Source organism: Drosophila pseudoobscura, chromosome 2, assembly GCF_009870125.1.
Source record: "Drosophila pseudoobscura strain MV-25-SWS-2005 chromosome 2, UCI_Dpse_MV25, whole genome shotgun sequence".
In the NCBI taxonomy this organism is placed as follows: Eukaryota; Metazoa; Arthropoda; class Insecta; order Diptera; family Drosophilidae; genus Drosophila; species Drosophila pseudoobscura.
Window position 1 is genome coordinate 21,393,646 of NC_046679.1, and position 20,505 is coordinate 21,414,150.

At 40.3% G+C, this 20,505-nt stretch overlaps 7 protein-coding genes and 1 pseudogene across 12 annotated transcripts; 6 read left to right on the plus strand and 2 right to left on the minus strand.

The window, feature by feature from the left end:
• Nucleotides 1-292: 292 nt before the first annotated feature.
• Nucleotides 293-915, plus strand: LOC6897572 (uncharacterized). Its single transcript, XM_033384462.1, has 2 exons — nucleotides 293-595; nucleotides 661-915. Exons 1-2 carry the CDS (start codon nucleotides 293-295, stop codon nucleotides 913-915), a joined length of 558 nt encoding a protein of 185 aa, XP_033240353.1.
• A 1,518-nt stretch (nucleotides 916-2,433) lies between these two features.
• Nucleotides 2,434-5,341, plus strand: LOC4802344 (uncharacterized). 4 transcript variants are annotated; one of them, XM_015182276.2, is made up of 6 exons: nucleotides 2,434-2,566; nucleotides 3,676-3,902; nucleotides 3,979-4,469; nucleotides 4,539-4,721; nucleotides 4,786-4,969; nucleotides 5,037-5,341. In XM_015182276.2, exons 2-6 carry the CDS (start codon nucleotides 3,683-3,685, stop codon nucleotides 5,222-5,224), a joined length of 1,266 nt encoding a protein of 421 aa, XP_015037762.1. In that variant the 5' UTR covers nucleotides 2,434-2,566; nucleotides 3,676-3,682; the 3' UTR covers nucleotides 5,225-5,341. The 4 variants fall into 4 exon arrangements, with proteins under 4 accessions (XP_015037762.1, XP_015037761.1, XP_015037760.1 ...); XM_015182275.2 differs by having other exon boundaries at nucleotides 2,478-2,603; XM_015182274.2 differs by lacking the exon at nucleotides 2,434-2,566 and adding an exon at nucleotides 2,589-2,722.
• Nucleotides 5,342-5,445: 104 nt separating this feature from the next.
• On the plus strand, nucleotides 5,446-7,079 carry LOC4802347 (uncharacterized). 2 transcript variants are annotated; one of them, XM_001359244.4, is made up of 3 exons: nucleotides 5,446-6,501; nucleotides 6,562-6,745; nucleotides 6,812-7,079. In XM_001359244.4, exons 1-3 carry the CDS (start codon nucleotides 5,653-5,655, stop codon nucleotides 6,991-6,993), a joined length of 1,215 nt encoding a protein of 404 aa, XP_001359281.3. In that variant the 5' UTR covers nucleotides 5,446-5,652; the 3' UTR covers nucleotides 6,994-7,079. The 2 variants fall into 2 exon arrangements, with proteins under 2 accessions (XP_001359281.3, XP_015037763.2); XM_015182277.2 differs by having other exon boundaries at nucleotides 5,446-6,488; nucleotides 6,812-6,916.
• Nucleotides 7,080-7,926: 847 nt separating this feature from the next.
• LOC4802343 (uncharacterized) lies at nucleotides 7,927-9,615 on the plus strand. Its single transcript, XM_001359243.4, has 3 exons — nucleotides 7,927-8,300; nucleotides 8,352-9,218; nucleotides 9,277-9,615. The coding sequence occupies exons 1-3, from the start codon at nucleotides 8,102-8,104 to the stop codon at nucleotides 9,471-9,473; spliced, it is 1,263 nt and encodes a 420-aa protein (XP_001359280.3). The 5' UTR covers nucleotides 7,927-8,101; the 3' UTR covers nucleotides 9,474-9,615.
• Nucleotides 9,616-9,983: 368 nt separating this feature from the next.
• LOC6897573 (uncharacterized) lies at nucleotides 9,984-11,983 on the plus strand. Of its 2 annotated transcripts, none has more exons than XM_002137682.3 (4): nucleotides 9,984-10,114; nucleotides 10,484-10,708; nucleotides 10,767-11,633; nucleotides 11,694-11,983. In XM_002137682.3, the coding sequence occupies exons 2-4, from the start codon at nucleotides 10,495-10,497 to the stop codon at nucleotides 11,885-11,887; spliced, it is 1,275 nt and encodes a 424-aa protein (XP_002137718.1). In that variant the 5' UTR covers nucleotides 9,984-10,114; nucleotides 10,484-10,494; the 3' UTR covers nucleotides 11,888-11,983. The 2 variants fall into 2 exon arrangements, with proteins under 2 accessions (XP_002137718.1, XP_033241883.1); XM_033385992.1 differs by having other exon boundaries at nucleotides 9,994-10,114; nucleotides 10,463-10,708.
• Nucleotides 11,984-15,746: 3,763 nt separating this feature from the next.
• LOC4802353 (uncharacterized) lies at nucleotides 15,747-17,301 on the minus strand. Its single transcript, XM_001359246.4, has 3 exons — nucleotides 16,717-17,301; nucleotides 16,133-16,661; nucleotides 15,747-16,078 (listed from the first exon to the last, which is right to left on the minus strand). The coding sequence occupies exons 1-3, from the start codon at nucleotides 17,269-17,271 to the stop codon at nucleotides 15,894-15,896; spliced, it is 1,269 nt and encodes a 422-aa protein (XP_001359283.3). The 5' UTR covers nucleotides 17,272-17,301; the 3' UTR covers nucleotides 15,747-15,893.
• A 288-nt stretch (nucleotides 17,302-17,589) lies between these two features.
• Nucleotides 17,590-18,354, minus strand: LOC26534260 (uncharacterized; annotated as a pseudogene).
• Nucleotides 18,304-20,187, plus strand: LOC6897575 (uncharacterized). The gene is made up of 5 exons (XM_015182280.2): nucleotides 18,304-18,430; nucleotides 18,574-18,884; nucleotides 18,949-19,451; nucleotides 19,523-19,892; nucleotides 19,953-20,187. The coding sequence occupies exons 2-5, from the start codon at nucleotides 18,689-18,691 to the stop codon at nucleotides 20,156-20,158; spliced, it is 1,275 nt and encodes a 424-aa protein (XP_015037766.2). The 5' UTR covers nucleotides 18,304-18,430; nucleotides 18,574-18,688; the 3' UTR covers nucleotides 20,159-20,187.
• Nucleotides 20,188-20,505: the final 318 nt, after the last annotated feature.

Here is a 20,505-nt window from a genome sequence, read left to right on the forward strand (position 1 = left end):
AGTTCAGGGACCCGACATAGACCTTAACAAGCAAACATAAATGAACGAAAGTGCTGGCAATGATGCCTTCAACGCCGACGAGCTGGTGGCACCCGAATGGCTGATTGAACAGTTTGTCACAGAAGTTCTCAGCAATTATGAAATGGCACCCGAACTGAGAATCAATATGTTGACCTTCTCCCCGGCCAGTTCCAAGGGAGATCGCTATGCCAGTGTGAGGTTCCGGGCCAAAGTGGACTACACCAAGCGGAGATAAGCAGGAGCCTCCACCAAGTCGCTAATCATCAAGACGATGCCCGAGCTGGAGGGACACAAGAAGGAAATGTTTGCCGACTCCTATCTCTTTAAATCGGAGATAGGAATGTATAGCACAGTCCTACCAGAGTTTGAGAGGGTACTCCGCCAGGCGGACACCAAGTTGCATGGGGAGCGTATATTTCACAGTCTAGAGCCACGACAGGTGATGATTTTCGAGGATCTCGTCGAGATCGGCTATTTTGTGGTGAGGGATCGTGCACCCACTTTTGAGGAAATTCGTCGGGCCTATTTAAAGCTGGCCAAATGCCATGCCGTCAGCATGAAGATACTAAATGAGGTGAGTGGACTACATATATGGAATAAATAAACAAGATTTAAAATACACATTTTTCTGCTACTCAGAATCCAGATTTCCTTAAAGAATACACACTCGGATTGTTTGGTTTATGTGCTATGATGGAGGACCCCATAATGGCAAGCGGAATGGCTCCCTTTATTGAACTGCTCGGCAAAGTGCCGGAGTTCAATAAGTACAAGCCATACTTTGAGAAAATCAAAGGAAATTATCTACAACGCGTGAGGGACATCATGGAGGAGCATCGTGAGAATCCAAGGCCGGATGGGTATTATGTGCTTTCCCATTTTCACGAACAATGACGAGACAGGTGCCTGCGAGGACTGTATGTTGCTGGATTATCAAATCAGCAACTTATGCCCCATTACCATAGACTTGATCTACTTGATCTATTTGTTGATGGACCCCGAGCAGCGATGGAATGATTTGGATGACTTGATTGGCTTTTACTTTTCCGTTTTAATAGAAACTCTTAAAATAATCGATTCTAAAGGAGAATTTCCCACCCTACAAGACCTGTGGCAGCAAATGTATCGTCACAAGCACTATATTATGTTATAGCGATTTTATTAATGCTGTTTTTCTGAAGACTTCTTTTCGATCAGCACAACTTTGCCCTTCATTTGGGCGTTGAAAATCAAGGCCTTTGAGATTGAGGACCTGATAAAACAGAAAGAATTGCGTGCAAAATTCTATAGCTTGGGAGGATTCATTGAAGATGTCACAAAAATGCTGGATACATTCGATAGATTGGGCTACTTTAAAGAACTATGCGCAAAGCATTGACTTGTTATGAATTTTCATGAATTTTATATTAATATTCTAAAAAAGTCTATATTAAGATATTTCCAAAACATGTTTCCCTCTTCATAAGCTTCTAGCTGTGCTTTCTAAAGAGCTTATAGGTTATTCTCTCACGTTCTCAGATTTCTCTCAGTATTTGGCAACAAAGCTCCTCCAATCATTGCATCAATGATAGCGGAGGAGACCGTATCGGTAGGGTCTTTTCTCTAATTGAATTAAAACTGTAAAACTTTTAACATGGAAAGATAGTATGGATTAATTCTAGTCCGCATATTTAGGCCACTTCTTTTAGGAAATTTTACTGGTATTACTGTGATTAAAAAAAAAACCGGACTCTAACTGGCTGCAACTTAAACTTTTTGAGAGATTTTGAAGTTCTATCGAGTTTTTCACAGTGCAGCCATAACCTTCGCAATAACTAAGAACATTTTAATCAGCTATTCCACCTATAAGATAGACGGAAATAAGATAGTATACTTGCATGCTCTTTAATTTGAATTTACAGACCTATGTAGGTGATGTTTTTTGCCAACGCTTTCGATAAGGAAGTAAGGCAATAACAAAACCAACATGAATTTAATTTCCATTGTAAGAAATGTGAAGATATTTATAGATCGAAGCAACACTTTGACATGCAAATGATGGTCTTTAACGATTACCAAATTTTCTATAAAAACTTCCGAGAGATTCCCCACTTCAAACCTCGAGGAACATCTGGGGGCTTCGTTTATACCCATCACATGTCTCACGCTGAATCAGAGTGTGCTGGCGTACAGCAATTAATAAAGTATCAGAAAATAATTAGAGCGAATGGCAGGAGCAAAGAGAACATCAGCAAACGATAAAGACATGGAAATAGAAACGAGAAACAGTTTTTTCTGTTATCAATCAAACAATAGACGACGTTTCGTTCCATATCAAATGTTTGTATAGACATCACTACACGGCGTACGGGTGATTGTCGACTCTTTTTGCCGGTTTTGGCGAATTGAATTACAAAATAAACTTCAATCAAATGCAGGCGATAAGGAATTTCTTTGCTTATAGCCAAATCGGGGCAAAACGGCAGTCCCCGTATCGCGCTGCTCGTATTTTCAAATCGACAGTCGCCCGGGACTGCAGTCAATCGAGAGCTGCTCGAATTATCAGGCACGTAGCTCCCTCCATTCACCAATAAAGGAAAAAGGTTTGCATGTCCAAAAATCTCTTCGTAGCTGGGTGACACATTCGCGATTTCCACGGAAGGTTCTTTAGTGCCTTATACGGTCAATGCTGTGTGGAGTGTGCTGTTTGCTGTCAGGGCAGGTGTGAAAACATATAAATAAGACTACGAATAAGACCCAAAATTTAGTCGTAGGCCAACGTTTTGGAGTGAAGATAATACATAGTTCTGTGCGTTATTATATTTAATTATCCTTATAAAAGGATAATTTGCTCTGTGATCTGTGTGAAGTTTGGTGTTTTCTCCTCATAAAAAAGGTACTATTGTCCACAGGTTTCGTAATATTATCGCTTTAGCGTGTGTGTCCATTAACTGACATGTGACCTGATTTATGATTTGCCTTCATTAAATAGCGATTGGCTTGATAATAGGCTAATCAATGAAAGTTCGGTAATTACCCCGATTGCAAGTAAAGCCCTATTACATATCTATATTACTGATGATTCGCAATGAATTTATCTATGAACAAATATTTGTATTCTATATATTAGTATATAATATTATATATATTTCTGACAGTATATCGATGCACTTATACTTAAGTTGAAGTGTTCTTCTCTATCATAAATTGTCCTAAATGGTTCTTGATACCGAGAAAACACTTGATAAGCGGTATGGTACTCTGCTGTCTCATAGCCCATTTACTCGTATATATTAAAGATAGAGGTTCCATGGGAGGTTTGATTGGAAGACCAGATACCTCCTCTATATATTATTATTGTGAACTGATTCCACAACGTTATCTCAATATTCTTTGATATTTACCGACATGGTAATCCCTATATAATTATAGTGCATCTAATATAATGCATGAAAAAAAGTTATTTTACGTCAGATATCTGTTGTATACTGTTCTGTTCAAACATGGGTGTTCTTGATGGGATGGGTTAAATTTCTTGCGCCTCAAAATAAACAGCCATTGGCGCCACCTATGTGTGATTAAGTTTTGATAACCGTTATAAAAACTCGACGAAACTTGCCTTTTTCGTGTGACTGTACCCTTATCAGGGCAAGTTAACGCGATAATCTTCGACAGGTCGAACATGTCTGAGGCTACCAATGGTCACGATGAGGCTACGGCTAAGCCTGTTCCTGCCAGCAATGTGCCCGAATGGCTGTCGAAGATAACCCTTGAGAAGGCAGTCCAGGCACAGATCGGGGACTTTGAGAAGATCATCGCAGTAACGCCACAGCAGGGAAGCAGCGAGGGCGAGAACTATTCCTCCCTGTTTCTCCGGCTGCTGGTGGACGTGGAGTTGTTTGGTAAGTGCTCTTGCCTGCCCCCACGACGATTGTGAATAAATAAGCTGGCAATCTACCGATCCTTATGATCTTCCAGATCACTCCACCAAGAGTCTGTCCTTTGTGCTTAAGGCACAGCCCAACAACGACGTGATGGCCGCCATTCTGGGCAAGCTGAAACTCTTCCAAAAGGAGGAACTGATGTATCACTCTATATTGCCAAAGTTCGAGCAGCTTTACGCGGATGCCGGGAAGCCCATACAGTTTGCCCCCAAGGCCTTCAAGGTAGACCGCGATCTGGGCGTGGACTACATCCTGCTGGAGGATTTGCAAAAGAAGAACTTCAAGAATGCCAATCGCCTGGCGGGTCTTGATTTGAATCACATGCAGAGGGTCCTGGAGAAGCTGGCCGCCTTCCATGCCGCGTCCGCCTGCTATGTGGAGCATCATGGATTCTTTGGTGAAGAGTTCGTGGTGGGCGTGTTCAGTGAGTCCAATCGACAGCTGTTGCAGGAGTTCAATGCATCTGGAGCCTTTCTGGCACAGCTCAAGAAGTGGAAGAATGCTCAAAAGATATACGAAAAGTTGGTGGGTTTACAGATGGATTTCCCAGGAACCATAACAAAATATTTAACATCATTTTGGGATCTCTTATAGGCTGATAGTGACAACTACCTGGTGGATCGTCTGCTGCAGGATCAACAGTTCAATGCCAGGGAATTTAATGTTCTGAACCATGGGGATTGCTGGGCGAATAATATAATGTTCCAGCATGATGCTTTTGGAACAATTAAGGAGACTCTTTTTGTGGACTTTCAAGTGGGAAAGTACGGCAGTCCGGTAGTGATAACATTCATTTTCAAGGCTTGGAATTTCTTATATCTTTTTTCCCCCCCCCAAAAAGGCCAATGATCTGTACTATCTTATCTTGTCCTCGGCTGCCCCAGAACTAAAAGCGGCCAAGTTCGACTATCTTGTGCGTTTCTATTTCGATAATCTAATCGAAAACCTGAAGCTACTGCAGTACCATCGACCCCTGCCCAAACTAAAGAACCTACATGCAGCGCTCTTCCGCAATGGTTTGGCTGGTGAGTAATCAGTGATTTCTCCTTTTAGTATTTTCTAATAATTCCCACAACTTCTGTCTATCAATAGCCTACATGGTGGTATCCAAAGTACTGCCTGTGGTCATGTTGGAGAAGACAAACAATGCCAATCTGGAGAGCTATATGAATGATGAGTCCAAAATGAAGGTGGCAATGTTTACGAACCCCAAATACGTGCAGGTGATGACGGAGCTGCTGCCATGGTTGGATAATCGCGGCCTGCTCGACTGGAAATGATTATATTAAGGGGCCAAATTACGGCTGCTAATAATGTATATTTAATAGCAATACAGTCACAAGCTGTACAATTTTTGGCAATCAAATACAATGGCTACAAAATACATACAAAATGGATGTAAACACTTTACATTTTTATAAATAATTATTATAATAATCATAGAAGCATAGTTCCGTTTCTCTTAAAATGTTTTTGGGATAGCCCAAAGAGCCCGGAATGATTGTGATCAGATTTGCTGTTCCTTTCAGTTTCATTGATATATATTGTTCTATTTTCTATATCTTCATGTAGGCTTTTGGGTCTATATCAAAATTCTTCTGTTCTTTCAGTTCAGAAACTATTTATAAGCTACAAGTGTATTTTTTATTTATATAGCTCTTACAAAACATAGCTTAGAAAACCTAAAAAGTAAAAAATTCAAAGTGCAATGACAAATCAAAAGATACCCGAATGGGTGAATGGTCTCTCGCTGAAGCAGGCGATACATGCCACCCTAGGAGATGGCGAAAAGATCCTGGACGTTACGCCAGTCATTGATGAGATACAGTACCGCAACTGCACCGTTCTGCTGCCCATCAGTGCGAAGGTTCTCATGATGGATCAGACTTTGCGGAAGATCACGTTCATGCTGAAGGCCCAGCATTGCAGCAAGTTTCAGGCCAGGATCATGACCCACCTGAAGCTGTTCGCTCGAGAGGACCACATGTACCATAAAGTTTTGCCCAAGCTCGAGCGCATGTTCCAATCGGTCGGCAAGACGGTGACATTCGGGCCACGGGCCTTCAAGCTGGACAAAAGCATAAAAGTGCACTACATACTGATGGAGGATCTCAGGACCAAGGGCTACCAGAACGTGTGTCGGCAGGAGGGCTTCGACTTGGTGTCCATTAAGGCGGTGCTCAAAAAACTCGCCGAATTCCATGCCGCCTCGGCTGTCTATGTGGAGCGCCACGGCATGTTTGGCAAACTGTTGGCCGATGGGGTATACACGCGGAACAACAGGAATATTTTGAAGAAACTGAACGATGTGGATCCCTTTCTGTCGCAGCTCAGGGGCTCGAGTCTGGCAAGCCGTTTCCACAAGCGGCTGATCAACAAGGAACGCGTCCTAGTGGATCGCATGCTCGAGATGCACAGCCGACAGACTTTAACAGACTTTTGTGTCCTGAACCACTGCGACGGCTGGGTGAACAATGTGATGCTAAAGTTCGATTCCTTTGGCAAGGTGGAGGACACTGCTCTGATTGACTATCAGGTAGTCAGGTATGGATCTCCGGTGGGTACTTTGCACTTATTCTTATTATTACCTATATCTATTCATTATTCATCCCCTTAGGCCCACGATCTGTACTATACCATCCTCTCCTCTGCCCAAATGGAGATCAAGCTGGATAAATTTGATCATTTTGTACAATATTACTATTACCATCTGGTGGATAATCTCAAGATACTCAACTACCGAGGCCGTACGCCGCAGCTCAAGAACATACGCGATGGTCTCCACAATAATGGTCTGGCAGGTGAGGTCCTAAGAGTTTCCAAGAGATCCCATATTCCAATGATACCACCAATAATTCACTTCACAGCATATGTGGTGGCGACACGGGTATTGCCCATTGCAATGATGAGTCAATTAGAGGACGAGGTCAACGATCCACATTCATATGCAACCAAACTAAAGGGTTCCATGGCCAATAGTAAGTACAGTCAGGCCATGAATGACATTCTGCCTTGGATGGACGATCGCGGTCTGCTCAATTGGTGTTAGGTCTCTCACCACAAAATGTTCTCAGTGTGACGCATTCAATATTTAATTCCCTACTTTTAATTAAATGGGTTTTGTAATCAAAAAAACCAACCGTGTTTATTACCTCACTCCTTATCATTATGGTCTATTATAAAATTACTGTTCGCACGCCCATCTTTCAACCCTGAAAGAACAAAGTCATGGCACGACGCTGTTTCTCCGAGTATTTGCATTATTTCGAACATTTTGTGATTCTTTCGTTTGGTATTGATACGAGTCGAGTGGTAGAAAAACCTAATCGCTGACGACACAACAGTCTAAATTGATAATAATATTTCTGTTTTATTAATCAGTCCACCACGACCGAATCGAATTGGAAAGTAGCACGCGCCATAACGTCAATTGTTCCAATGTAGTATGACGAGGCGGGATTCAATTCACATATTTCCCATTTCCATTTCCTATTTTGGTACTCTACTCAACCGAGAATATGTAGTTCTCTCTACAGACGATTGATCGTATGCCTGGCAGTGGCATTGGACTACTCAGTGTTTGGAATTTTAATTAATGTGTGGGTACAACAAATGCTTTGTTCTGTTCGTATGTCAACAAGTGTTCTGTAGGAATACATAGAGCGCACACACAGAAAATATTTAATCAAACAATCAATAGCTATACGAGTATACCTACAATTAACAACGTAATTGCATGTTTCGATCAGATTTGCCTGTTTGTGTGTGTCAAATTGATGGTGATAAGGTTTCCCGTATTCCCATAGAACCTGTTCTCCAACCTGATAAAATTTCACCGAATATAGGAAACGGATGCTACGAATCGATCAATGGAAAAGATCTGTCACAACTGTTTCTTCAGCTACAACTTCAGCTTTTCAGCTTTTTCAGCTTATAAGCATTACTTATTTTATTCTTTATCAAAGCATTCCAAAGTACAATACATATAAGACACACCAGCTAACGCGAATTCAGTTAACGTTTGTCTTTTCTTAGAACCACAACAGAATTTACGCTACGCTACCCCGCAGCGCGTTGTTATTATATAATACATTAACCTTTTTTTTCTGGACAGAATAGATTGCCTAGGAAATTACTTTCGTAGTTATAGTTAAATAATGGAAGAGAAACCCGTGAATCCCAATGAATACCTCGAAATACCCAAGTGGGTGAATGAGGACTACTTCCAGCCCATTCTCGAAAAGGATGTGAGCGGCTTTCAGAAGATCATCCGCTTTACACCCATTGCGGCCACGGCTCCGGGTGATAACTATGCCTCCATCATGATTAGAGTACATATTGACACCCTGCTGAATGGTAAGTGTGTAATTCTTTTTAAAAGAACCAAAATTTCCAAACTTCTTTCAGATGGTAGCGAGCAAAAGATTTCATATATATTGAAGACCCAGCTGGATGTTAACAAGGGGGGCGCCATGATCAGTCAGATGGGATTTTTCGGCAAGGAAAAGGAAATGTACAAGGACCACATACCGCAGTTTGTGAAGCTCTACGAGGAGGCGGGATTGGACATTGAGCTGGCCCCAAAGTGCGTGCACATTGGGGAGACTCCCGAGAGCATCACCCTGGTCTTTGAAGATCTGAGTCGGCAGAATTTCAAGAATGCCGATCGTCTGAAGGGTTTCGATATGGCCCACATGCGTTGCGTGCTCCGGAAATTGGCAGAACTCCATGCGGCCTCGGCGGTCAATCGTTTACTGATCGGGCCCTACGCTTCGAGGTTTTACGACTCCTTTTTTAATGAAGAAAATAGGTCGATGTTGACCAAGATCCGAGAAATGCGTGAGCCCCAATTTGTAAAAGCCATGCTCGAGTGGGGTGTTCCCGATGTCGAAAGATACCTTAAGAAATCTCTGACGCCCTCACAGTACTTTAATGCGGGGCTAAAGCTAAGCCAAGTGGATGACAGCGAGTTCAATGTGCTGAACCATGGTGACTGCTGGTCCAACAACATCATGTTCAATTACAAGGAGAATGGAGAGATCGACAGGACAATTTTTGTGGATCTGCAGGTGGCCAAATGGGGCTCTCCAGCACAGGATCTTTGGTACATGATCATAACCTCCGCCTCGCTGGACATCAAAGTCAAAGAATTCGATCATTTCATTCAAATCTATCATGAACGTCTGGCCGAGTGTCTGAATATCCTTAATTACTCGAAGCCCATTCCCTCTTTGAGGGATATCCAAACACAGATGTTGAAGTACGGTTTTTGGGGTAAGTCTGACAAGAGAGTCGCTATAGGATCTATCTGATTAATCTGAGTCTGTTGCAGGTCCTATTACGGCAAATGGTGTGATGGTGATCGTCCTCTTTCCGTCGGATAAGGACGCCAACATGGAAAAGTTAATGGGTGTCGGTCCGGAAGCAGAATCTCTTCGAGACAGGAGCTTCAGAAATCCCTACTATGCCAAGGCGATGACACAGTTGCTTCCGTTTTTCGATAACAAGGGTCTCCTGGATGAGGAGTAGTATTAATGAGTAGCTTGTAACATATTGTACGTATATGAATCGATTCTATCCTCTATCTGTACTCAGGTCTCGTCTAGATTTGTATTTAAAATACGAATAAAGAATTAATAATTACAATAAAAAAAAAAGTTATGTAAACAAATTTGTGTCGTCGTCCGATATTATACTCATATCAGCGCTAAAGAGCGAAGCGAGGGAGCCGGGGGTCGTTTTTCCTATTTTTAAAGATCACATTTGTCTGAGGAGATTGGGATAACGATGAACTAAAGGACTTCGAAACAGGGTCACAATTTCATTAAATAGGGGTGCTATTATTAAATAACGGAAACGATCAAATAGATGTATTATTGTTGTTTGTGTTGCCTCGCCAATCAATTTGTGGGTGTGTGTGCGGTGGCGTCCAAAGAAAAAACCAGTTTACGCTATCAGCACACACAGATACACACTGCAGCAGTTACACTTGTCGAACTGTGGGGCTTTTGGGGCTTACAGTACATAAATGTGTGCCCCGCCGTGTGGAGAGCTCAGTATTTGTTTGTCGTTAGAAATCGTCGGAAGCCCAGCAGAAACGCAACCCAATCAGTTCTCCCTCCAAGCGGGCATCGCATTCATTCATTCAAATTAGAAATTCACAAAAGTCGGTCAGTAATAAATCGCAATAAAAGCGACATTTAAGTGAAATGCGAAAAGAGATTAATTACGAGATATGCCATCCAGTGATACTCTTAAGAATATAGTGCTATATATGTACTTGCGACTGCTTGCGCCATACCTAAATGAATGAAATTATAGTAAATTATACGTAGCGTAACTGAACGATAAAGCCCGTTGTAGACTTAGATAAGTCAATAGGAAACGAAACAAGTTAGACAGTGTCTGAAAGTGTAATTTGGCCTCTCACCATGACGTAACAATTTCTATACATAGAAAATGCTTTAGAGCCGTTTTATTGTTTTGATCTTGAACCCACGATCGTTTCCGATCTCTAGTCTCTGATCTCTTACTTACAGTCAGTCCCAATATGTCGCCAAACAGCAGCTCAGAGAAGCCGGTGAATCCCAATGAACACCTGGACATACCAAAGTGGGTGAATGAGGAATACTTCCTGCCGATCCTCGAAAAGGATGTGAACGGCTTCGACAAGATCGTCAGCTTCACACCCATTGCAGCCACAGCTCCAGGGGAAAACTATACTTCCGTGATGATCCGGGTGCACATCGATGCACTGTTGAAGGGTAAGTGCAGAGGAAATCTCATGGGAGTATCCATTTGCTTATCAAAAATCGTCTTTAGACGGCAGCAGGCAGAAAATTTCCTATATCTTGAAGACCATGCTGGAGTCCAGCCAGGGCGCGGATGCCGTCAATGCCATGGGTCTCTTCCCCAAGGAAAAGCAAATGTACGAAGTGCACATACCCCAGTTTTTGCAGCTCTACAAGGAGGCGGGAGTGGACATTGAACTGGCGCCAAAGTGTCTGCTCGTCGATCAGACGGCAGAGGCCATCAGCCTGGTTTTTGAGGATCTAAGCCGGCAGAACTTCGTGAACTGCGATCGTCTCACAGGCTTCGACATGGAGCATATGCGTTGTGTACTCCGCAAGTTGGCCGAATTCCATGCCGCTTCGGTGCTGGTCCATGACCTAAACGGCCCCTACGACGAGCTGTATACCAAATCCATGTACAACGAGGAGAGTCGTCCCCTATTCGAGAAAATGGGCGAGCTGCGTCAGGCGCAGTACATCGACGCCATGCGCCAGTGGGGCCTTGAAGATGTTGAGAAATACATTGAAAAGTACTGGTCTGCCGATGAGTTTTTCGACCTGGCGCTGAGTGTGAATGCGGTGGATGAGAGCGACTTCAATGTGCTGAACCATGGTGACTGCTGGTCCAACAATATCATGTTTAACTACAAGGAGAACGGGCAGGTGGACAGGACCATCTTTGTGGACCTGCAGATTGGAAAATGGGGCTCTCCCGCACAGGATCTTTGGTACTTGATCTGCACATCCGCCCATCTGGACATCAAGATCAAGGAATTCGATCATTTCATTCAGATCTATCACGAACGCCTGGCAGAGTGCCTGAAGCTCTTAAATTACTCAAAGCCCATTCCCTTATTGAGGGATCTTCATATAATGATGCTAAAATATGGCTTCTGGGGTATGTCTCTGAGGATTCTCTAAATAGATTTTACATTCTAAAGTCTCCGTTTCTTTGTAGGACCCCTAACCGCCAACGGTGTAATGGTGGCCACCCTGATGCCCTCCGATAAAGATTCGAATATCAGTACCATGATGGATCCCGGTCCAAAGGGCGATGCCATGCGTCTGAAAACATTCACCAATGTCTACTATGTGGAGGCCATGAAGCTATTACTTCCATTCCTCAAATTGAAGGGACTTTTGAAGGACTAGTATGTTTCTTTCTTGTTAGAGTTTATACCTGATATATTGTGATATTATATAGTATCATAGAAATGTGCAATAAATAAGAAATTCTATTTAACTTAACGAAATTTTTGATAAACTCTGTCAATGGTGGAACTTTGGACTTTGCAAGTTTCACTAGTAAACAAATCATCATGACTGGCTGAAAATGGAAACACGCGAACGATTTTTTTATACCCGATACTCAAAATGAGTATTGGGGTATATTAGATTTGTGGTAAAAGTGGATGTGTGTAACGTCCAGAAGGAATCGTTTCCGACCCCATAAAGTATATATATTCTTGATCAGCATCAATAGCCGAGTCGATTGAGCCATGTCTGTCTGTCCGTCCGTCCGTCTGTCCGTCTGTCCGTCCGTCCGTCTGTCCGTCTGTCCGTCCCCTTCAGCGCCTAATGCTCAAAGACTTTAAGAGCTAGAGCAACTATGTTTTGGATCCAGACATCTGTGATATGTCACTGCTACAAAAATATTTCAAAACTTCGCCCCGCCCACTTCCGCCCCCACAAAGGACGAAAATCTGTGGCATCCACATTTTTAAAGATACGATAAAACCAAAAACGCAGAATCGTAGAGAATGACCATATCTTTTAGACTGCAGAATCTGAATTGGATCGTATTATTATTATAGCCAGCATCAAGAAAACAATTTCATTTTTTCTCGCCCTGTCTCTCTCTAACACACACGTAGTATAGGCGGCTTTGCTTAGAGTAAAACATTAGCGCCTAGATCTCAGAGACTATAAAAGCTAGAGCAACCAAATTTGGTATCCACACTCCTAATATATCAGACCGAGACGAGTCTGTTTCAAAATTTCGCCACACCCTCTTCCGCCCCCGCAAAGGATGCAAATCTGGGGATATTCACAAATCTCAGAGAGTATTAAGGCTAGAGTAACCAAATTTACTGTCCGTAACAGGATTAGATCTCACTATAAAACGTATATCTCAAAATTTCGCCCCACCCCCTTCCGCCCCCACAAAGGACGAAAATCTGTTACATCCACAATACTGCACATTCGAGAAAACTAAAAACGCAGAATCATAAATAATGACCATATCTATCAGGTTGCTGAATCTGGATCAGATCGGATCATTTTTATAGCCAAAGGAAACAAATCAATTTGCAGTGGCTACGCAGCGCCCGACGTCACGCACAGACTGATTTTCTGTCTCTCTCGCACGCACAATTACAATAACAATTATTCAAAAAAATCAAAAATAACAATTATAATAACAATTATTCAATAAAAATCAAGAATAACAATTATAATAACAATTATTCAAAAAAATCAAGAATAACAATTATAATAACAATTATTCAATAAAAATCAAGAATAACAGTTATAATAACAATTATTCAATAAAAATCAAGGATAACAATTATAATAACAACTATTCAAAAAAATCAAAAATAACAATTATAATAACAATTATTCAATAAAAATCAAGAATAACAGTTATAATAACAATTATTCAATAAAAATCAAGAATAACAATTATAATAACAATTATTCAATAAAAATCAAGAATAACAGTTATAATAACAATTATTCAATAAAAATCAAGAATAACAATTATAATAACAATTATTCAAAAAAATCAAGAATAACAGTTATAATAACAATTATTCAATAAAAATCAAGAATAACAATTAAAATAACAATTATTCAAAAAAATCAAGAATAACAGTTATAATAACAATTATTCAAAAAAATCAAGAATAACAATTATAATAACAATTATTCAATAAAAATCAAGAATAACAATTATAATAACAATTATTCAATAAAAATCAAGAATAACAGTTATAATAACAATTATTAAATAAAAATCAAGAATAACAATTATAATAACAATTATTCAAAAAAATCAAGAATAACAATTATAATAAAAATTATTCAATAAAAATCAAGAATAACAGTTATAATAACAATTATTCAATAAAAATCAAGAATAACAATTATAATAACAATTATTCAAAAAAATCCAGAATAACAATTATAATAACAATTATTCAATAAAAATCAAGAATAACAGTTATAATAACAATTATTCAATAAAAATCAAGAATAACAGTTATAATAACAATTATTAAAATAAAATCAAGAATAACAATTATAATAACAATTATTAAATAAAAATCAAGAATAACAATTATAATAACAATTATTTAAAAAAAATCAAGAATAACAATTATAATAACAATTATTCAATAAAAATCAAGAATAACAGTTATAATAACAATTATTCAATAAAAATCAAGAATAACAGTTATAATAACAATTATTAAATAAAAATCAAGAATAACAATTATAATAACAATTATTCAAAAAAATCAAAAATAACAGTTATAATAACAATTATTCAATAAAAATCAAGAATAACAGTTATAATAACAATTATTAAATAAAAATCAAGAATAACAATTATAATAACAATTATTCAAAAAAATCAAGAATAACAATTATAATAAAAATTATTCAAAAAAAAATCAAGAATAACAGTTATAATAACAATTATTCAATAAAAATCAAGAATAACAATTATAATAACAATTATTCAAAAAAATCAAGAATAACAGTTATAATAACAATTATTCAATAAAAATCAAGAATAACAGTTATAATAATAATTATTCAATAAAAATCAAGAATAACAGTTATAATAACATTTATTCAAAAAAAATCAAAAATAATAATTATTCAATAAAAATCAAGATACTTAAAATGAGTGTAGGCGTACATACATATATTAGATTTGTGGTGAAAATGGAGGTGTGTAACGTCCAGAGGGATAAAGTATATATATTCTTGATCAGCATCAATAGCCGAGTCGATTGAACCCCGTCTGTCTGTCCGTCCCTATAAGCGCCTAGGGCTCAAAGATTATAAGAGCTAGAGCAACGACATTTTGTATCCAGACTTCTGTAATATGTCACTATTACACATACATTTCAAAATTTCGCCCCACAGGAGGCGGAAGGGACTTTGTCTTTGTCGTGCCGTTTAATATTAGCGGCGTCTGCCGGAGAAGAGCCATACTGACTAAGTATCGGGTATAAATGTAGAGTTGCGGTGTCCGTAGCAACTCACAACGTTCCCCCTCGTTTTTTTTTAATAACCCGGCGGTAATCGAGGGAGGCAACAGATGCGAAAATAAGTTGGTTTTAAAAAACTAAAACGTAAAAACTACGACAGATACAACAGATAAGTTCCCAAGGTTTTTGGTTGATCAATATTTGCCATAAGTTCAGCAAACAGTAAGGCTTTTGAAATCTTGGAGCAGATGAAATTTTACAACTGATTGAGCAAGACCACAGAATTGTCTCCACACTTGTCAATCATGGTTGAGAGAACTGGTCAACCACACTCACACTTCTTTCTATAAATTTATTCATACAAAAAATTATAATTATCCACTTGACATGATAATGAATGACATACTCGTATTTATGATGGCGTTGGTCGACTGTTACGTATGCTATTTATGGGAGGGCAGATCTTTAATTAGGAACACGCAAATAATTCTCATTCTGGGGGTGACCATCGCCCGATTGAAATTAGCAATTCAAATGAGATAAACATTCCAACAGTCTGATAATTTTCTTTAATTATCTTTTTTAAGTGTTGCGCAGTCACAAAATTCTTATATTATTGGTGTCCCAGAATGGTTTTGGTTTCAAAAGCTGATTTTCTCAGGTTTAAGAGAAGTTGAAACTTTCTTTTCTGGGAAACAAAGCTTGTGATAGAGAAAGTTGCGGCCAAACATTTTTAAACGTCGTCTTGGTTTGATGCTGTTAAAAACTTCTTTAAAACAGATAAGGAATATCATCTGATGTAGATTTATTTCAGAAATTGGTATTACAAATCTAAATAAACTTTTAATAAGGATTTTTTGGTACAACAAATAATTAAAATCTGCTTATTTATATGCAAAAGTTCATCTTGGATGAAACAGAACACATTCGATACTTTAGGTTTGTTTAAAGTAGCCTAATTGATCTAATCGTGGCAACAATATTGTGATATCTTTGACGTAACCCTGCAAAAATGAGCAGTTTCTACGCTTTTCGTCGTTCTGCAACAGATCACCGAAATCAGTTCCGTCCTCCCTTAGGGCCCACATTAATGGCAGGAAAGTGCTTATCAGGAGGAAGTCTGAAAGAAGGGGATATAGGAATATATACCTAGGAATCATAGAAACAAACTTACGATAGTATTTTTGTTGATGCAATCGCTGCCAGAGTCCATCTTCCGTGGGCATTTCTCCTTTGTATCCGATTTTCTTCAGAGTGCCTACCAAAACGGAGAAGTAATGCTTGAGCAGATCTTCCCAATGATCCCATCGTTGCTGTGGCTCCATCAGCATGTAAATGGAGTAGATCAAATCAATGGTCAAGGGGGAAATACTGCAGATTTGAAAGTCCAGCAGCATACAGTCTTCAAAGACTCCTGTCTGCTTATTGTGCTTGAACATCATGTTACGTAGATGGAAATCTCCATGGCAGAGCACGTAATACTGATCTGGTTTCGGGTTCTGACGCATTTGCGTCCACTCTTTCTTCAATCGCTGGAGAAAGTCTCCCTTAATGCTCTCAAAGTAAGGCTTGTACTTCCGCAGTTCGGGCTCTTTATCCAACAGTTCCAAAAAGAATGGTATCCCGGTGCCAATAAATACTTCCTCTAAAAACTTTGGCATCTCAAACAGTCCGGTGGTGTAGCCTTTGAGCACAGTGGGTTGCTAATTAGAAGAGAACCTGAGTAAAAGTTGAAATATATATTTCCTTGTGACTTACCTCGTTTTGGACTTTAAAGCTAGCAGCATGCCATTTCGCCAGTTTGGAGTACACAGAACGGACCTCATCAAGGTTCAATTCACGATCCCGTATCACAGTGTAGCCCATCTCCACCAGATCCTCGAAGATCATCACCTGACGCGGCTCCAGGCTGTGATAGATGCAGTCCACGTAGAGTTTTGCATCGTCCCCAGCGTTGCGGAGTATTGACTCAAACTCTGGCAATACTTTGCTGTACATTCCGATCTCTGTTTTGAAGATTGGCGAATCGCCCAGCATATCCTTCTTGTGACCCTCTTGTTCCGGCATTGTTTTGATGATTAGCGACTTGATGGAGGCTCCTTTCCGAGTTGTGTACTCCGCTTTGACCCGGAACATCACACTGGCATAGTGATCGCCCTTGGCGCTGGCTGGAGAAAAGTGCAGCCCGGTGACCTTTAGCTCGGGAGCCTTTTCATGCTCGCTAAGAACTTTTGTGATAAATTGTCCATTCAGCCATTCAGGCGCAACCAGTTCGTCGGCATTGAAGTTATCATTATCTGGATTCGCCGACATTTAGTTGGTAATTTTTTTAGTTATGAGTACTATCAGATGTTCTCCAAGTTCGTTCTGCTAACTGAATGGAGTTACTTAATATACCATTCACTTTATATGGCTTTCGGAGAGCATAGCAGAACGTTTTCAATGCAAAATGAAATAGTGTAAGATTGCGGAGAGCTTTAAGTTTGCGATGAGCTTTTGTTGATTGGAACACAAAAGAGATAAGAGTGGATTGTAGGTTCTCTCACTCTCTCTCTCTCTCAAGTTTAAGCATCGATCTCTCTCAAGTTTAAGGTTACGTTACCATAGAAACGATCCTAAGTTATGTTTACATTCCATTAATCAACAAAGTAACCCAATCTATCGAACCTGGCCAGCATTTTGGTTGCTTCTTCCACATAATCCTCCAGATGATAGCATGAACGACGGGTATCATCTTTTTCCATCAGAACTCCTATATCAAAGGCATGGGCTCGAATAGCTGAGGCCACAGGCAGAAAAGTGCTAACCAAAAGGAAGTCTGGAATGGAATGAGATCATATTATACGAAGATTACCTACAAGCATGCTAAAGGACGACTCACCGTCGTATTTGGGAGGCTTGATTTCGCACCAAGACCCTGCCAGCGTGGGCATTGCACCTTTGTAGCCGATTTTCTTCAGGGTTTCCAGCAGAATGGAAAAGTAAAAGTTGAATAGGTCGTCTAACTCCTCCGAACGCTGCTCGGCGCTCATTAACAAGTAGATCGAATCGATCAGATTTACGCTAATGGGCGTCACATTGCAGGCTTGCTAATCCAGCATTCAGTATTTTCATATGGTGATGGCATGGATCTTTACCAGCTTGCGGCAGGCTGAACAGATTTCTTCCTGGGTGAACCAGCGTCGCACCACCACGTATCCACCAGATCCTCCAAGATCATCACCCGTCGCGGTTCCAGGCTGTGATAAATACAATCCACTTGACGCATTCTCTCAAACTCTGGCAGAAGTTTGCCGTATATCCCGATTTCCGTTTTAAAGAGATAGGACTCGGCAAACATTTCCTTCTTGTGTGTCTCCTGCTCGGACATCGTCTTGATGTCCAGTCCGGTGACCTTTAGTTCTGGTGCATGTTCAAGCCATTTGCATCTATATTGTCATCCATTCTGATGAAAACTGAAAAGTGAACTGGCGTAAGTATTTCTTTAGTTGCGAAAATATTTCAAATCTTATCTAGTCTCTAAGGGGGGTGTGGTCTAGCTGTCAATTTGCAAAATTCAATAATCGAACTCGAACCAAAAGCTCTCTCTTCACTCTCTTGTTCCGTTTTCAAAAGCATTCCCATTATATCTTATCATAGCGAAAACAACAGCTGTTTTTGTTTTGCTATATAACCATTGAGAGTGAAAATTGAAGTCAGTTTGAGGTAAACTTTTGACGGTAAAAGTACTATGGACCAGATCAAGAATCCCAATGAACACTTGGTAATACCCAAGTGGATAACTCAAGAGTATTTCGAGCAGATCCTGCAAAAGGATGAGCCTGAGTATGCGAAAATCCTCAGCTTCAAGCCGGTGGCAGCCATACCACCGGGGGAGAATTTCACCTCCATCATGCTGCGTGTTCATTTGGAGCTGCAGTTGAAGGGTAAGCCAGCCACAGATATGGGATCTGATATAACCAGAACTGAGATCGATGGGGCCTTCAATAGATGGCAGCACCAAGCTGAAGACGTACATCTTAAAGACGGAGCTGGCGGAAGACCGTGGTGCCAAGGAAATCCGCGAAGGTGGTATCTTCAACAAGGAGTTGCAGATGTACCAGACCTTTCTCCCCGCCTTCGAGGCTCTCTATAAGGCAGCCGGTGAGGATATTCCTCTAGCACCCAAATGCTGGCGTGCAGAGCAGCGCGGGGATAACATAAACTTTGTTTATGAGGACCTGGCGGTGAAGAGATTCAAGAATGTCGATCGTATTCGGGGCCTGGACCTTCCACACATGCAACGTGCGCTACATAAGCTGGCGGAGTTTCATGCGGCTGCATCCGTCTATGTGGAGCAGGAGGGTCCATTGCCCGCGGAGTTCAATGAAGGATTTATTGTCAAAAAACAACTAGCTCTGCAAGAGCATGGATGGGCGGTGAAATCGGAAGCATTTTTAAAGGCCATGGCAGACTGGGGGTTGGAGGATCAGGAGAAGTATACAAACAGTTTTGTAAGTCAAAGAAAGCTCTTCTATTCTCTAGAATTTATATTATGTCCTTATATCCCTTCTTTGTCCGTCAGCCAACTGCAAAGCAGTATGGAAAAGTGTGTGCCAGTAATTTGACGGGAGATCCTTTGGACTTCAATACTCTCACCCATGGCGACTTCTGGTCCAGCAATCTGATGAGCAACTATCTCGAAAATAACCAGATCGATGAGCTCATTATGGTGGACTTTCAGCTCTGCAAGTGGGGCAGTCCTGCGCAGGACCTGCTGTTTTTCATCACTCTCTCAGCCGCCAACGATATCAAGGTCAAGAAGTTCGACTACTTCATCAGGATCTACTGGGAGCGTCTTGTAGAGTGCCTAAAGCTACTCAAATACCAGAAGAAATTGCCCACATTGCGTGATCTTCAAACTTCTTTGTACAAGAAGCACAATACTTTCTACGGTATTTTTAGCGTTTGACTTCCTTTTAAAACGAATAATGAAAGGCAATTTTCTTCAACAGCTGTCATGGCGGTATTCAATCATCTGCCGCTCATAAAATTTCCAACTGACAAGGATTCCAACTTGCATAACGTGATGCGCGAGGACGAGGTGGGGCACAAGTTCCGTCTGCGCCTATTTTCAAATCCCACATATGTGGAGGCTATGAAGGACCTGTATCCCTTTTTCTATAATCGCGGCATTTTTAACTTTAATGATTTCTATTGAAAATAAAATTACCAAATGGAAAAATATTACTTACTGGATTCATTCATTAAAATCCAAATCAAGCAGTGCCGATCTATGAAATATAGATGATAAAACTGACTCAACGCTTAGTTGCATTAATTGTTGTGCTGATTAGAGTATGGTGTATGCTGACGTCTTACGGTCCGGCCCACATTCTCACTATAACTATGACGGGGCCAAAAAATAAACTGTGAAAATAAACACAAAACAACAGCCAGCCAGCCCCAAGCAGGTTTCACACACAATCCAATCACACGACACACGATCGCAAACAAAAATTAATATTTGTATACATATGTATATGTATTTCTAATCATGCGTGTGTC